We start from the raw sequence: 18,708 nt of genomic DNA on the forward strand, positions 1-18,708 counted from the left end.
TAGATCTTAATGAGGTATCCATAGAGCAGTTTCTTTACAGAATGATCATTCTTACACATAGGATTACTTCATTTTTTTACACTGAGGATTAATACTGATTAATGCAGTTGTGGCTTTGGCTTTTTATGTCCAGTTGTCTATTTACAAAAGCAGCTGCTTTAAAATGGACACAATGGAGAGCCCCTGCAGTAACCAATGGACCCATTGTGCCTCTTATGAGTTTATAGGTGCACCAGACCTGCACCCAGTGAATCAGATCACACCCCTCTTTGAAAATTCTAGATGCAACTTGCACCCGAAGTGCACCGCAAAGGCAACTGAGTGCAACCCAGAGTGAGGCTTCAATTACAATGGAATTATGGGGGGCACGTTGCATTATGGGTAAAACATGGTGATATCCATAAGAAATTGCAATTTGCACACCACACTTGCATTAATAAATGACCCATGGACACATAAAAACATGAATAAAAGTGCCATTTCTAAAATCCCCATTGATGGCACTGATGTTGAAAGTTTTTTACAAGTATGGGACCTGTCATCCAGAATCCTGGGGCTTGACAGATAAATAGTGATGGGCGAATTTGCGCCATTTCGCTTCGCCGAAAAATTCTCGTTTTTGACGCCGGCGCCCGTTTTTTATGCCGGCGCCCGTTTTTTGTGCCGGCGAATTTTTGACGCAAATTTTTGCGGGCATTTCGCGAATTTATTCGCTGGCGGCGAAACGCGCAAATTCGCCGCGAATTCTCGCCTGGCGAATAAATTCGCCCATCACTACAGATAAAGGTTCATTCCATAATTTGGATCTTCATACTTGAAATCATGTAAACACCCTGTTCTGTTTCCAATAAGGATTAATTATATCTCAGGTGGGATCAAGTACAAGCTACTGTTTTATTATTACAGAGAAAAATAGTTTTATACAAACTATGAAAAGCTTCCCTTTAATGATTTGTTGACACTAGAGGCTTCAATTGGACTAAATTGTAACCTGGATGTGAATGTTGGTACTGTGTCACTTTTATCCACTGATAATGACATGAGCTCAACAAAATCAGATTACGCTTTACACACCTACGTAGCAACATGGTGGGATCACCTAGATGTGTTGGATCACTCACTCGGGAGTCAGGACTCTCATCCCACTGGAACAGAAGTCAATAGATATGAGATAGAGTGATCACACAAGAATTAAACATATAAACAAATCCTACTCTATTGGCCTTTATCAGGGCTGTCTAACTGGTGGCCTCCGTGGAGCTCAAACATGGATTATAGTAAATAACTGTCCCAATTTATGGAAAAACAGGTATGAAACCTGTTATCCAGAATTCTCGGGACCTGGTGTTTTCCGTATAACATATCTTTCCATAATTTTGATCTTCATACCTTAAGTCTACTAGAAAATCACATAAACATGAAATAAACCCAATAGGCTGGGTTTGCCTCCAATAAGGATTAATTATATCTTAGTTGGGCTCAAGTACAATCTACTGTTTTATTATTACAGAGAAAAAGCAAATCATTTTAAAAAATTTGGATTATTTGGATAAAACAGACGGCCTTTGCGGTAATTCGGAGTATTCTGGATAATGGGTTTCCGGATAATGGATCCTATACCTTTGGCCAGCATCCACCAGAGAGTAAGTCCTAGGCAGCAGGAATATAGTGGCCATGATATGCTTATGGTATCATATACAGGTATGGGATCCGTTATCCAAAAACCCAGTATCCAGAAAGCTCCAAATTGAGGAAAGGCTGCCTCCCATAGACTCCATTTTATCCAAATAATCCAAATTTTTAAAATTGATTTCCCTTTTCTCTGTAATAATAAAACAGTATCTTGTACTTGATCCCAACTAAGATATAATTAATCCTTATTGGAAGCAAAACCAGCCTATTGGGTTTATTTCATGTTTACATGATTTACTAGTAGACTTAAGGTATGAAGATCCAAATTATGGAAAGACCCCTTATCTGGAAACCTGCAGGTCCTGGGCATTCTGGATAATGGGTCTCATACCTGTATAATTAATAATGCTCTTTAGAAACAGAAGACGTTTTTTTATGTAAAATTAGCTGATCTGCTTGGAATCAACAAATGCACCCCATGAAATTTATTTATATACTTTATAGACAACAAGGCAGCAGTTATAGTAAAAGCAAGGCAATGCCAAGCGGAAAGCTCTTGTGACACCCTTGGGTTAATTCGTTCTGGCTCCCAAGCGATCAAATATCGGAGATTATGTACACTGTGATTTTGTGCTTGTTTCAGTTACTGAAAATCTGCTGTAATAGAAAAATTAAAAATGCATTTTTAAGGGGGAAGTATTAATGGCTAACCGTGCAGAAAATTACTGGCGGCTTTCAGAATGTCTACGGCCATTATCTATTCAGCAGGTCATTCGAGTCTCAATTTTAAACCACTTTTGTTATTTTTCTGTTACAAGAGATTTTTACCTGCTTGTCTATTATGCCGTTAAATATTGTTATATTGTGCTCTTTATTCGCACCAGCTTAGGACTACACCGGGTCAAAATTATGTCTGACTCATCAGCAATCGCAAGAAAAAAAGCATGTATTTTTGCTTAATACCACGTTTGATATTAACTAGAATAATGTTGAATAAAATATGGATTTATTACAAAGCGGGAACTAACACTCCCACTGGCAATGGCCTACTAGATTAGCATTAAAGCATAGAGCTGACATACTAAATGCCATAAAAACAAGCTCTTTGAAAATCACTTGAATGTACTGTATGCCATCCCAATCTCCTCCACCTTTTACCACTTGTGGTGGAAGGCCAGGTCTCCTGCTTCCCATTCCTCACCACTGTGTTGTCCCTTACATTTCCCTAGGACCACTCTACATATGAACTTTGCTTCAAGATTAAGGTGAAGAAATCAACCAGACCAAGAAATCAAGACCTTAAACAAAAAATTATATTTTGATACCAAAAATATGAACACACCAAAAAAGTGTTCAAAACAAAGTAATTATAAAAGGAAGTGAGCCTATGAGTAAGTGCCCCATTAAGCACAAAACACATCAGGCTCTCTTATGTCCTAATAAAATGCTGTTTTAACTTTTGTTATTACTTAGTTTCTTGGGGTATCCATATTTTTGGTATTTAATTGCAGCTTGCAATCCATTTTGTATCCCAAGTCTTTATCTCTTTTTTAAAAGGTACATGAGCCTAGGAGTAAGTACCCCATTAGGTATAAAAACGCGTCAGGTTCTCTACGTCCTAATAAAATGCTTTTTTTTTTTACTTTTGTAATTACTTTATTTGGAAAAAAAATTCTTGGGGTAGCCATATTTTTGGTATTTAAGTGAAGATTGCCATGGATATGGCTATCCATATTGGACCTCAATTCCTTTTCTCCTTTTTACTAATCAACGACTAATTGCATTTTCAATGACTCCCTTTTGGACTACCTGGTCACCTTTACCAGCTTATGATTCCTTGGAAAATAATATTTTGAGTCAAACCTTTTTTTTTTTTAAATAATTACTTGTATCTGCTTCCTTTCCTTAAGGAAACAAGTGACTTCAGTAGAGTCACACCTCCATAATTATTTCTAACATAGTGTCTGAAAAACACATGGAGGTTCATATTATCTTGGTGCACAGAATCATTTGCTGGCAGCTAAGCTGATGGACTTCCTGCAAGCGTCTTCCAATAAGGAGCACCACCAGGAGCCCCCCGGAAAGTCATAGTTTCAAATGACTATGGAGCTTTTAAGGCCATATGGATAAATAAGCCATAGTCATGACAATATCAAAGGATAGTGTGCTTACATTTCCTGCATATATGAGCAAGATATAAAAGATGCCAATATTAAACATATTAGAAAGCATATGTTTCTACATTGTCAGTTTCCTGCCTCACTTGAAACTCTTGGGAAGAATAGACCCTGAGTTTCCCTAGAAAACGCTCAACACATGTCTGATCTTTTGTTAACAGACAACAGCACATCTGACTATATAAGACCTTCTCTCATCCTAGTTAAATGGGGGCCAAGAAAACTGATCCCTGCGGCTAGTTAAAGGGTCACTGCTATCACAATGGCTGTTAGATTCCATCTTGAAAGACTCTGAAAGAGGACATGCTCATGTCAACATAACTTGGCTTTTCCTTGTAGAGTGTAATCACGTCGACAGATACAAAGTTTATTTCTGTGATCTTTAAAAGATCTTAACCATACTCACAAACACGGTTCAACAGCAACAACCATTTAAAGGTAGGCTCACATTGTCCCTGCACATGCCCCAGTAAAGTACCTTTGTTATCTTCCATTTTTATCATTGTTGGCGGCCAGACGTTTTGAGCATAAAGTTGCAGTGTATGTTGGTTGTTCCAAAAGCTTATTTTAATAACTTTATGAAGAAGTGGCCTACAATGTGCATTACTTACAACAGGCAGATGTAACACAGCATACAAACCATAAAAAAAGGCTGAACATTGAATCAGTTCATGCAGGCAACATTCCAACATATGACTAGGGATGCAGCTTAATAATACATGCATGTTTAATGGCTCCCGTTCAGATTATGGTAATTAAATTAAAATTAAAATAAAAGACAGAGTTGATGGTATGGAATTTATGTAAAATGGCAACAGTAGAGAACCATAAGCAAGCTTTACTGACTGTGTGCAGGATTGATGCTGTTCTACAAAGTCATACTTGAGTCCTGTTGAGATGTTAGGGGTACTGGTGAACTATTTCCCCAATTTTTTTTTTTGATTTATTGGCAACAACTGCTGAGAACATGAATCCAGTTTTGCCCTAAAACTTACACTGATGCAGACCTCCGCTTTCTGGGTTACTCTCTTTCACATGATTAGGAAAGAAGGGCCTAAGGCTTTTTTCTCACTAAGAAGGTTGGGTTGATGAAGCTTTGGCCAATAGATAAATGGATTAATGACTTAAATCTGAATTTATCTCATAATATTAATAAAAAAAAGCTTGATCAAAGTCCCATGCCGATTTTACTTTTTTATTTAAAAAAAAAAAAACATCCTATTTAATCCGATCAATAAAATAGAGCGAAAAACTGGAATCATGCATATTTTTTTCAAGTTTTTTCCTATATTGCTTGATTTTTGGAGTTTTTGCCTGAAAACCCTGAAAAAATCAGATTTTCAGGCTAAACCCAGCATAGACCACAATAAATTTATATTGGGATAGGTGCCTCTCCCATTAACTTATACCGGACCTCGACAGGTCTGTGGTGGCAGATTTTCGGATTCAGTTTTTTTGCAGCATCGGGGTATAATAAATCTCAACAAATTTGAGAGCTTTTTTCCTCTAAAAAGTCAAGATTTCTAGTGAAAAATCTTTTGAGATTTTACAACTCAGCCTTTGATAAATTACCCCCTATGTGTTTGCTCCATCAATCAACTACTTTGACCTGCCTACCATGGCCCATAAATATCAGTGCACGGGGAAATCCCCCATGATGCCTTTCAGCCTGGTCCAGTGCTAAGCCCTGCCTTACCATGAAAGAAAGAGAAAAGATGGAGAATCAGAGGTCAATACCTGTGTAAGTTCTGGAGGCATATAACCTTAATTTACCCAGGGTTTAGGTTTTATCCTAAGAAAATTTTTTCTTAATATAACTGTACACTTGTACTATCATAATTATTAGTTATTGTGGGACATCACTCATGAACCATATTAAACCTAAAATCCTAAAAACCTAAAAGGAGAGTGTTGTCCATATTATTATGAAACATTATGATCGCTCTTAATATCTTTAGAATTTAAGAGACATTTTCCTATGGGGGTATCTTCTCTCGCATAGCACATCTTATTTCCATTCACTTTATTAAAATGATCTACCTGGGGAAGACACTGTAATTGCTCTGCTGGGGATAAGATTGACTGTGTGCAATACCCCATGCTCTGTGTATGATTCAATAACAATAACACATACTCTTAGGGAGTCTACACTGTCAGAAGCAGAGCATTGGTGTTGCAGTTGTTCAGATACCAAACTAACTGAATATACAGCAAAAGAGACAATACCTAATGGAATGAGCTTTATCCTCTTAAAATGTAATTAAATCTACTCTCTCTGCATTGGCATAGTATTATTTAAAAAAATAAATATTTATTTTAAAATATCTATAGATATTATCATTTGCTGAATTTAAAATATACAATTAGGTCCATAAATATTTGGACAGAGACAACTTTTTTTTTTCATTAATTTTGGTTCTGTACATTACCACAATGAATTTTAAATGAAACAACTCAGATGCAGTTGAACTGCAAACTTTCAGATTTAATTCAGTGGGTTGAACAAAAAGATTGCATAAAAATGTGAGGAACTAAAGCCTTTTTTAACATAATCACTTCATTTCAGGGGCTCAAAAGTAATTGGACAAGTTTAAAAATTTAAATAAAATGTTAATTTCTAATTCTTGGTTGAAAACCCTTTGCAGGCAATGACAGGCTGAAGTCTTGAACTCGTGGACATCACCAAATTCTGGGTTTCCTCCTTTTTAATGCTCTGCCAGGCCTTTACTGCAGCGGCTTTCAGTTGTTGTTTGTTTGTGACCTTTCTGTCCCAAGTTTAGTCTTCAACAAGTGAAATGCAGCTCAATTGGGTTCAGATCAGGTGACTGACTTGGCCATTCAAGAATTTTCGACTTCTTTGCTTTAATAAACTCCTGGGTTGCTTTGGCTGTATGTTTTGAATCATTATGAAATGTTAATCTCTGGAACACATTCATCTAAAACGCTGTCTCTTTATTTATGCATCAATACATGCACTTGGGGCACCCATCATAAAAACACACCTGTGTGGGGTTGAGAAGAGCCTAACATCACCAAAAATCTATAAGTGAAATGCAGCTCAATTGGGTTCAGATCAGGTGACTGACTTGGCCATTCAAGAATATTCCACTTCTTTGCTTTGATAAACTCCTGGGTTGCTTTGGCTGTATGTTTTGGGTCAGTATGAAATGCCTCCCAATCAATGTGACTGCATTTAGCTGGATTTGAGCAGACAGTGTCTCTGAACAGTTCAGAATTCATTCTTGTGCTTCTGTCCTGTGTCACATGATGGATAAACACTAGTGTCCCAGTGCCACTGGCAGCCATGCACCCCAAGCCATCACACTGCCTCCCAAATGTTTTATCATGTGCAATGCTTTGGATCATGAGCTGTTTCACACCTTCTCCATACTTTTTTTCTTGCTATCATTCTGGTAGAGGTTGATCTTGGTTTCATCTGTCCAAAGCATGTTTTTCCAGAACTGTGCTGCCTTTTTTTTTTTTTTTTAGCTTTTTTTAGCTAAGTCCAATGTAGCCTTTCTATTCTTGATGCTTGGCCTTGTACCTTGCAGTGCACCCTCTGTATTTACTTTCCTGCAGTCTTCTCTTTATGGTAGACTTGAAATTGGATACACCAACCTCCCTGAGAGTGTTGTTCACTTGTTTGGCTGTTGTGAAGGGGTTTCTGTTCACCATGGAAATGATTCTGTGATCATCCACCACTGTTGTCTTCCATGGACGTCCAGGTCTTTTGTATTGCTGAGTTCACCAGTGATTTCTTTCTTTCTCAGGATGTACCAAACTGGAGATTTTGCCACTCCTAATATTGTAGCAATGTCTCGAGTGGGTTCTTTCTGTTTTTGTATTTTTTCACCTGCATGGAGAGCTCCTGCATGTTGTCTGTTCCACATCCAAGCAACCCCCTCAAATCAACTCCAGGGTTTTTATCTGCTTCATTGATAATGACATAACGAAGGAATTTCCCCCACCTGCCCATGAAATAGCCTTTGAGTCAATTGTCCAAAAACTTCTGAGCCCCTGAAATGAAGTGATTGTTTTAAAAAAAAGGCTTTAATTCCTCAAATTTTTATGCAATCTTTTTTGTTCAACCCACTGAATTAAAGTCTGCAGTTCAACTGCATCTGAGTTGTTTCATTTGAAATTCATTGTGGTAATGAACAGAACCAAAATTAGAGAAAAGTTGTCTCTGTCCAAAGATTTATGGACCTAACTGTGTGTATATATATATATTATACTGTATACTTATAGGGTAAATTTATTTTTAATAGTTTTGTCAAATATGATGATTATTTAACAAAATAATTGTATGGCAATGTTAATCTCTGGAACACATTCATCTAAAATTCTGTCTCTTTATTCATGTATCAATACATGCACTTGGGGCACCCATCATAAAAACACACCTGTGTGGGGCTGAGAAGAGCATCACCAAAAATCTATAAGAGATATTCTATCCATTTTTTGTGAACATGAAATCATTTTGGGTTATTTGGTACACACATTTAATTTTTGTATTGATGTCTTACACTTTAATGGTATTTAATTCTAATAGGGCGTGTGGGATTTGCTTCAGTTCATACATTTAGTAGGTTAATTCAACCCTTGGGCAATTTTCATAATTATTTCTAGTTGTATGTTAAAGGAAAGGTTAAAGATGGAATTTTTTTTCCTCGGAGGCTTTCAGAACTGAGCTTTGTTCAAGCATGTCTTATATGTGTTGACATTATGGAAAGTAGGACTTACATTTTGCTTGCCAACAATGTTATCAAATGGAAGTTCTGGGCTCCATGAACCTTCTGTGAATGTTGCTCCACTGTTTCTTCTATCGGTGGGACTGACAGACTCCTTCACAATATCTTCAGGTAAAGTCAGGAGATTTTCCTCTGGTTGTTTAATTAAGTATGTCTCAATGTTATGTTTCCTCAAAAATTCATTTCTTTCTTTACCATGGCCCTCTTCCACATTATAATCACCGTTAAGGCAGTCCAAGGTAGCTTTTGATATATGAATTCTCCTACAAATGTAAAGAAGATTTTACATTGAAAATATGAAAAACATTTTTAAAAAATTTGCTTCAATTGGGGAAACACAAACATAAACAAGGTCCAGTTCACAAAAAGTCCCTTTCAGCTACCAAAGGTTTCATTGGCAAAGTGGCCATTTTAGCAAAACAGCTGTTTAAAGGAGAAATAAAGCTTAACTAAATAACTAGGCTAGAAATATTGTACATTATGTTTTGAGCTGCTGTACCAGCCCAAGGCAACCACAGCCCTTTAGCAGTAAAGATCTATGTCTCCAAAGATGCCCCAGTAGCTCCCCATCTTCTTTTCTGCTGATTCACTGCACATGCTCTGTGCTGCTGTCACTTACTGAGCTTAGGGACCCACTCACAATATATAGTACACATAGAATAGAAATGTCACAATATAAGGCTGATTAGTCATTAATACACATAATTACTACATGGCAGCACAGAAACCAGTGCAATTAGCATCAGAATTGAATAATCAGCAAACCTGTAGCATCAGCTTATATTACAGCCAGGGAAGCTCATTTTCTGCTGGATAATTAGTGACGAGCCCTAAGCTTAGCTTCTCAACAGCCAATCAGAGCCCACTGAGCATGTGAGTGTCACAGACACTTTCCAAGATGGTGACCCCCTGTGACAAGTTTGAAGTCCTGGATCATTGCTGCTATTGACAAGCTGAAACTTTAGCCTCGTGCAATAAGTTCACTATATAAAATATGCAATTTTTAGCCATATTCATTTTTAGAGTTTAGTTCTCCTTTAATAAATACTTATTATTATAAGAAAGTTAATAGGGAATGTTCATAATGTTATAAAAATGGATTAGTGTAGAAGATAGAGAAGCAATTGTCAGAATCATTAGAAAAATATATGAACAACACACAGTGAGTGCATAATATAATGAAATATTGAGATGTTTTATGCTGGCCAATGCTATTCAAAATAAAAATAACCGAGTCTCTGATATATGTCTCAATAAAAAGTTCATGCTGGCAGAGCATTGTCTACTTAGGAGGTTTAGGAGAACAAGACTGTCCATGGGAAATGATGTTGCTATTGTGTGAATCTCTGAAGGCAAAGCCAATAAAGTTTGTGTGGGGTATTGTCAAGGAGTGTTTTGGATATCATCTGCATTCTGCAATGGTTGCCTTGGGGATCTTATAGGCAAAATCACACTGGATAATGTACGCTATGGGGGTTATTTTTCAAGGTCCGAATTTATCTCAGTATTTCTAATATCCAACTCTGTGCAACTCCGAATTCTCGAATGGATCTAATTTATGAAGAAAAAAGCCAGAAAAAATAGGATCGAGCAAAACTCCGAAAACTTCAGAGCTTTCCCCAAAAACTCCTAATTGTTCAGAGTTTTCTGCAAAAACTAAGATTTTTTCACAGTTTTCTACGTTTTTTGGGCCAAAACCCCCGAAATCATCGGATATCCGTACGGACATCAGCGCAGACATTGTCACCTTCCCCATTGACTTATACAGGGCCTCGAGAGCTTTAAGATGCCGGGGATTCGGATTTTTTAGAGTTTTTAGACCATTGGACTTTAATAAATCTCAAGAAATTTGTAGGTTTTTTTTGCTCCAAAAACTATGATTTATTCAAGGTTTGGATATTCGAAGCTTGATAAATAACCCCCTATGTGTAATGTTGTGTGTATTTGTTTATCACTAAGCAACATAGACAATGGTGTGAGAAGAGTACATTTATATATATGTATATGTACATGTACATGATACTAAAGAAAATGATGCTGCTTACCCAGGGATTCCACCTGATTCCAGTTTGTTTGCAATATCCACATCCCAAGACCAAACATCAAACTGCCACTTTCTCAGCCCCAAGACTCCACATAGAACTGAGCCAGAGTGAATACCTATCCTCATATCAATATCGTGTTTGGTCCTTGATCTTACATACCTACAAGATAACACATGGAGATAAACAGATGGGGTTTAATCCCAGTTTCGTAGTGTGTAAGCAGGCCTGCAGGTTATTTGACGTCCCTTGTATAGTGATGGGCGAATTTGAGCGAATTTGCGCTTTTTGGACGCCGGCATCTGTTTTTTGGACTCCGGCGAAACTAATGTTTTTTTTGATCCTGCCGAATTTTCACAAGCGAATTTTCGCAGCCGTTTTGTGAATTTATTCGCCGCTCGCGAATGGCACAAATTCGAAACAAATTCGCGCCTGGCGAATAAATTCGCCCATCACTACCCTTGTAATTAACACAATTTCCTTCTTTATAAATGAATTGCTATTTAGACCATACAAATTTAAATTCTAAAAAAATAAGATCTACTTAAAATTCCCTTGACCGGCTAGTATTACAGGAACACGGACCGAATGAAAAACCAAACAACGCCCAGCTGTGCTAAATTATTACTAAGAGAATCAAGTAACTGAACGTTCTGTAATGCAATTCGGAGGTGAAATTGAATGCAATGTACCAGCAGCTTAACTTTATGTTCCCAGAAATGAACAGACATAGGGAAACATTAAGCAAATAGAGTGCAATTACCGAATTGTTTTGATCATGCTCAGCCCCATTTCTACACAGCAATGAGCGTGGTCTTGTCGTGGTTCAGGGAGTCCAGACACACAGTAATAACAATCTCCTAAGATCTTAATTCTAAGGCAGTGATGCTCCTGAAAGAGAAATGACATCAATGGCTGACTTTAGACTTTGAACGAAACACAAAAACAAAACAATCAAGAATCTGATTATTAACGTTACTGCAGGATCCAGGGCTCTTACGATTCTTTAACATTTTTATTGCACTTACTTTTTTTTTGCATTTCACATATTTTAATAAAATTGTAATTAATAATTACTAATTTAAAATGTCAATATTTTTTAATAAAAAAAAAACTGATGTAAAATGATCTTCAAATTTTTTCCTGCCTTATATTAGATGCTTACTTTGATTTTTGCTTCATATGAAGCTTTTGTTTCTGTATTTTGTATATATAAACTAGACAAAGAACATGTGCATTTCTTTATTTTTACCTCTTCTTTTCTGGATATGTTTTACTCTTTGGTTCTTTTTGCATTGATTGTGTCATCGCGAAATTCAATAAAAGTTTTTGAAAAAAATTGCAGAATGAAAAAGTGTTCCTGTTGCCATACTGTGATATAGGGGGAGGGGGATATAAATAAATGTTTTTGCCTGTTTGTATAAAAAAATGCCCATTGACTCCAATGCATTAAGAAAAAAAATTCTCACTGACTTTGACATTCTGAGAAATTTCAGTGAAAATTTGCCTATTTTTTCATGTTCCTTAGTCAACAATTACAGCTATGGGACTTATTATCCAGAATGTGCATGACTTTTTCAGATAAGGGATCTTTCCATTATTTCCATGGATCTCCATACCTTAAGTTTTCTTAAGTCTCATTTAAACATTAAGGGGCAGATTTATCAAGGGTCGAATTTTGAAGTGGAAAATACTTCGAAATTCGACCATCGAATTTAAATACTTCGAATTCGAATATCGAATTTGACGTTTTTTCATCAAATTTGGCAATCGTTTGATCGAATTTAAATAGTTCGATCAAACGATTAAATCTTTCTAATCGAACGATCGAAGGATTTTAATTCGATGTGTAAAGACTTGAAAAAAGTTTGTAGAAGGTCCCCATAGGCTAACATAGCAATTCGGCAGGTTTAAGGTTGGAGAAGTATCGAAGTCGAAGTTTTTTAAAGAGATAGTACTTAGATTATTGAATGGTCGAATATTCAAACTATTTTTACTTCTAATCGAATTCGAAGTAAATTTGAAGTCGTAGTTTCCTATTCGATGGTCAAAGTATCCAAAAAATTACTTCGAATTTATAATTTTTTTTACTTAGAAAATTCCCTCGAGTTCACTTCGACCCTTGATAAATCTGCCCCTAAATAAACCCAATAGAATTGCTTTGCCTCCATTAAGGATTAATCATATCTGAGGGACTAATTTACTAATTTGGATTTCCTTTCATTCCACAAATCGTATTTTTCTTTAAAAATAGTTTTTTCTATTTCTCTAAAACTTTAAAAAACTGAGATTTATTAAGTGTGAAAACCACAAAAAATTCAAATACAAAACTGCACCAAGTAAAAGTAGTTGAGGTCCCATAGAAGCCAATGGCAACTGCACTAATCCTATTGGACCTTTTTGTAACCATTCAGACTTTTAGAGGTTTTCAGATATTTTTACACTAGTAATTGAATTGTCCATACAACTTGAATTTTTAGAGGGATTGCAGATTTTGTATTTTTTTCAGCATTTTTTTCTGTTAGTACTTTTTTTGTTCGGATCTTTTTATAACATTCATGGCATGCGTCATTTTAGAGAAATAGAGTTTAATTGAGGTTTCAAAAAGCATTACCCACTAAAATTCAACCTTCAATAAATGGGACTTCTTGTATCAAATACAAGGTTCTGTTAAATTATTGCAGAGAAATTTTTTTTTAAAATTTCAGTTATTTGATGAAAATGGATTCTCTGGGAGATTGCCTTCCCATAATCCAGATAATAGATCCCATACTTGTACTACGTATAATTAAGTTGTATTCATTATTTTATATTTATTATGGAAGGGGAACTACCAAATCTACACAACCTGTAATGGGTTTGTAATAAATCTATTTAACAAAAAAAAAAAAAGGCATATATTTTTTTTTGGGTATTAAATTATGGGGCAAATTTACTTATGGTCGAATATCGAGGGTTAATTAACCCTCGATATTCGACTGCCGAATTGAAATCCTTTGACTTTGAATATCGAAGTCGAAGGATTTAGCGCATTTCCTACAATCGAAGTAAAAATCGTTCGATCGAATGATTAAATCCTTCGAATCGAACGATTCGAAGGATTTTAATCCATCGATCGAAGGATTTTCCATCGATCAGAAAATTGTTAGGAAGCCTATGGGGACCTTCCCCATAGGCTAACATTGACTTTGGTAGGTTTTAGGTGGCGAACTAGGGGGTCAAAGTTTTTTTTTAAAGAGACAGTACTTCGACTATCGAATGGTCGAATAGTCGAACGATTTTTATTTCGAATCGTTCGATTTGAAGTTGGAGTCGAAGGTCGAAGTAGCCCATTAGATGGTCAAAGTAGCCAAAAAAAACATTCGAAATTCAAAGTTTTTTTTATTCTATTCCTTCACTCGAACTAAGTAAACGGGCCCCTATGTATTAATGTGCACAATCACTCTACCATTTATTTTCTTGGCGTGCAAATAATTTCTGCTGTTGAAATTGAAAGGAATGTGTCACGGTGCCAACAAACATAACAATTGTCACCTTGTCAAACCAAACTGTTTATCTATTATTATGGCACCGATTTCATGAACACGTTGTTGGAAGCAGGTTGGCAAAGGCTGATGGATCTCAGTAACAAAACATTTCAGAAACTGGAAAAAAATAACATGGTAAATTAATTCAGACCAACATTTTTGCAATGACTTTTCCCTTGTAAAGCAATATGGTCTTACTTTTTATTTTATTTATATGATACGAAAAGAGATCATAAATACTTACCTAAGTATGAACAATGAGCCTTATATGTTGTTTCCTTTTAGTTGTGAATGGCGACCTATATGGTTATTTTATCATAATACGCCATAATGGCTGGCAGATCTCATATGGAGATGAATATATTTCATTTGTGACTGATCAACCAAATTATGTGATTCTAGTAAGATACATTATTTATTCCGGCAATCAAAAAAAAAAACATGCAAGCGTTTAGCTATTCCCTCCATGCGGATCAGTCAAGTGTAAGGTGGCGTTATTATGCAAGAGATAAATTGGTTAAAGGATGTACAATATGAATAAACCCATTAGTATAATTATTTGTTTTGTACAAAACAAACCCATTTAAGCCAAACAGATAGTAATTAGGAATGCTTCATTAATAATACAATAAAACGCACATTTTCCCTATCATTTCTAATTTCTCAGCTGTCATTGTGTTGGATAAATGATGTGGATTTTAATGCAATTAGACAAAATGGATTTCACTAATTTAAAGTTACTCTAAGTGGTGATGAAAAAAAAAAAACGAAAAAAACAAAAACTTTGTACCGGAGTCTGGATGTTGTAGAATATGCAATGTGAGTTTCATTGTTACAAATTTACACTCTTTATGGCTCATTTACTATTTTACCACTCTCTTAGTGGCCAGTGCTGTTGGCAAAAACCAACCCATAGAAAGGCAGAAACACCCTGGAACTCCTCGTATTTCAGTTGATGATGGCATGCGCATGCCTTGTTGAGCATAAGTCTATGTTATGGATAAACTTTCCAAAGAGTCTTATTTTTTAACAAAAGGAAAGATCTCAAAGCACAAGCCTGTAGGAGATCCATGTTGTGGACCCAGTTATGGCTAAAAGTTGAGCAGTTTATTAGGTTGGTTCATAAAGAAGCCAACAATGGACACAAACTCATCATGTGGTACTGCCAACCACCTGGATACATAACTTTTTAAGCTGCTTTTTCCTAAGGGGATTAGTCCCTATGTATTAGTCAGTCAAGAGAGAAGTCATGCTAATCCATGGATTGTTCAGCAGTTCGCAGTCGCTCAAGCAAGGGCTCAAGAATGCTCCCCAAACAATGTGATTATAGATGGGAAATAATCTTATCCCATTTATTTAAATTCAAAAGGGTGTGCTATAAGGACAAATTGTTTTGGGAAGCCTTCTTCAGGCACAGAGACAATTGCTAAAATAAATAGATCAACACCTTTCAAATTCAGTTAGAGCTGCCGGTTTATTTTATGTTTTATGTTCATTCCCCAAATGGAGGTCATTGATGGAGGTCAATGGTGCAAAAAGAATTAAATGGTGAATAGTCAACAGGCTTCTATATGTGTAGCATCATCTCACTAGCTTGTATGTGCAATTTATGCAAATCTGAGGGACTAATTATATTTTGCCTCAAGTAAATTGTACAACTTCAGGGTATAACCCCCCACACTTGGATATATTTAGCAACGACCCAAGTGTTAGAGCTGGATTAGTAGTGTAATATTTGAATTAAGGCAGGTTCTAAGAACAGTGCTCCTTGCAAACCCCGATACTCTAAAACTATCTCTAGCTTTCATGCTAGGGGAGATTCTATGGGATGACCATGTCACCTGTCTGTTACCCCTCTCTGGACACACTGCATGCAGACAGTGCTGCATTCACAGAAGGTGGTGCATATATTTTCTCCATTGTTCATAAAAAAGGCTTTTAAATTTTTTTCTGGCTTAAAGTTTGTCAATAAATAAGTCTATAGACATTTTAAAGTGGTTGTTCACCTTAAAAAATAACTTTTAGTATAATGAAGAGAGGGATATTCTGAGACAATATGCAATAGGTCTTTATTTTTTATTATTTTGCTTCTTATTCAACTCTTGAGTTTGGAATTTCAGCACCTATCTTGTTGGGTCTAATTTACCCTAGCAACCAGGCAGTAGTTTGAATATAGGGATTGAATATAGGGTTGCCAACTGCCACCTAGTTTTCAACCAGACAGCTTGGTTTTTTAAGGGGCTGCCCAGTTCAAAACATCTTGCCGGGTTTTTAAATTTCAAAATTGATACAGGCGTGACATCATTAGAGACACCCATAACTTAATCAGACATGCCCCTAACATCACCGCTTTGTAGTTATGTGCAGGCCAGCCCAATGTGGGACCCTTGGCTTTACCAGTGGGTCAGACGGGTTTGGGCCTCAGCACAGTCACTGCCGGCTTCCTTCTTCCGGCACTCTTTTTTATACCCTTGCACTCGGCCCTCCCCTTTTGTGATGTAATCAGCAGGGCGAGTCAGGGCAGCGTCGGTCTATATATAGAGGGGAGGAGGCAGGTGCTGATCAGGTGCAGGTCGGGTCGGGTGCTTGTCGAGTTTTTCTCGTCCCGCAAATCACTACCGCTCTGCCCTCCAATGTCACTAGACTGCCCCTCTGACATCACCAGCTCACACTTTTGTCTGGCTTTCTATTCAAGCCAAAGTGGCAACCCTTTTTGAATAAGAGAATGGAATATGAATAGGAGAGGGCCTGAGCAGAAAGATAAGTAACAAAAAATTAATGCAACACTAGTTTTTTGACTGCTGGGATCAGTGACCCCATTTGAAATTAAAATACAATAAAAATGAAAACCAAGAACTGGCTATTCTATAACATACTAAAAGTTAACTTAAAGGGATACTGCGTATCTTGACAGCACTATATAAATAAATGATGATGATGATGATGATACTGTCATGTGAAAAAAAAATTTTTTCAAAATGAATCAGTTAATAGTGCTGCTCCAGCAGAATTCTGCACTGAAATCCATTTCTCAAAAGAGCAAACAGATTTTTTTAATATTCAATTTTGAAATCTGACATGGGGCTAGACATTTTGTCAATTTCCCAGCTGCCCCTGGTCATGTGACTTTAGGAGAGGAATGCTTTCTGGCAGGCTGCTGTTTCTCCTTCTCAATGTAACCGAATGTGTCTCAGTGGGACATGGGTTTTTACAATTGAGTGCTGTTCTTAGATCTACCAGGCAGCTGTTATCTTGTGTTAGGGAGCTGTTATCTGGTTACCTTCCCATTGTTCTTTTGTTTGGCTGCTGGGGGGGAAAGGGAGGGGGTGATATCACTCCAACTTGCAGTACAGCAGTAAAGAGTGATTGAAGTTTATCAGAACTTGGGGCAGCTGGGAAATTGACAATATGTCTAGCCCCATGTCAGATTTCAAAACTGAATATAAAAAAATCTGTTTGCTCTTTTGAGAAATGGATTTCAGTGCAGAATTCTGCTGGAGCAACACTATTAACTGATTCATTTTAAAAAAAATTTTTTTTCCATATGACAGTATCCCTTTAAAAATGAACTACCCCTTTAATTATTTCCTGAAATGCAAGCTATTGTATACAGTATATCATCATATGTAAAGCAATAAAACAAGAATATGAATTTGCCGGCCAACGATATCCAAAGGTCACGAAGAAAGAACTCTCTGTCCCAAGGATCTTCTAATCTAATTCAATCATAAATCCTATTGCAGTGCGAACAAATGAAGTTAGATAACAGATCAGATATTATTTGAGTTATCTCTGCAAAGTGGGTATCTGCATGAATACATGTACGTAGGTGTGCTAAACACTGTTATTATGAAGCATAAAAAAAAAAAATCCTGGCGTCTATTTCCTTACGAAGGATAATTATTTGTAGCGACTTATTTAGTGACAGATGTCAAAATAATGGCGCTTAGCTCCGGTGGTATAATAAGCACAGTTTAACGCAGAGACGTAACAATCAGGTGCATACGGACAAAGGAGAAGGATTTAATAACGTGGAAAAACTTTTCGTACATTAACAAAAGTGCGTTGCACAAGCAGGACGTGGGAGAGAAGGAGCCTGAGAGGTTTCACAGAAAGATATGGCATTGCTCATGAAATTCACACAAACCTCTTTGATTAGAATGTGCCGGCCACACAGTCCAAGTTGGCAGAAGCTGTGGGTGTGAAATTCAGATGACAGTAAGCATGCTGTATGATTCAGAGCCGGTGACGGCCGGGGAAAAAAAAGGGGATGATGAAACTTTAATAAAAGGCACAGCTTTGAGCAACGTCTGTTGATGATAAAACACAATGTGCTCTTAGAAGATCTGCCATTGACAAATAATGGTTTTCTCTCTAATTAAAGAGCTTGAAACAGAAATGACGTCACTAAGCAGCACATTCTGTTTGTACTCTGGTTCTAACCTACAGACTTGGGTTCTGACTTATGACTAACAAGTCTAAAAATATTACAGCAGCATCCAAACTGCTAGAAAATATAATACAGACATTATATAAAATCCCCTGGTATCGTCGAAGATAATTGTCTTTGGCATTCCTT

General features: G+C 36.6%; 1 protein-coding gene across 1 annotated transcript in view; it reads right to left on the reverse strand.

Annotated features, from left to right (window-relative positions):
* adcy8.L (adenylate cyclase 8 (brain) L homeolog) overlaps window positions 1-18,708 on the reverse strand; it is a 189,580-nt gene that overhangs the window by 82,631 nt on the left and 88,241 nt on the right. Inside the window, exons 5-7 of the mRNA XM_018268263.2 lie at window positions 11,366-11,493; window positions 10,606-10,764; window positions 8,553-8,823 (exon numbers count right to left, since the gene is read on the reverse strand). Coding sequence (XP_018123752.1) covers window positions 8,553-8,823; window positions 10,606-10,764; window positions 11,366-11,493 — 558 coding nt within the window. The remainder of the gene's footprint in view (window positions 1-8,552; window positions 8,824-10,605; window positions 10,765-11,365; window positions 11,494-18,708) is intronic.

Source organism: Xenopus laevis, chromosome 6L (genome assembly GCF_017654675.1).
Source record: "Xenopus laevis strain J_2021 chromosome 6L, Xenopus_laevis_v10.1, whole genome shotgun sequence".
In the NCBI taxonomy this organism is placed as follows: Eukaryota; Metazoa; Chordata; class Amphibia; order Anura; family Pipidae; genus Xenopus; species Xenopus laevis.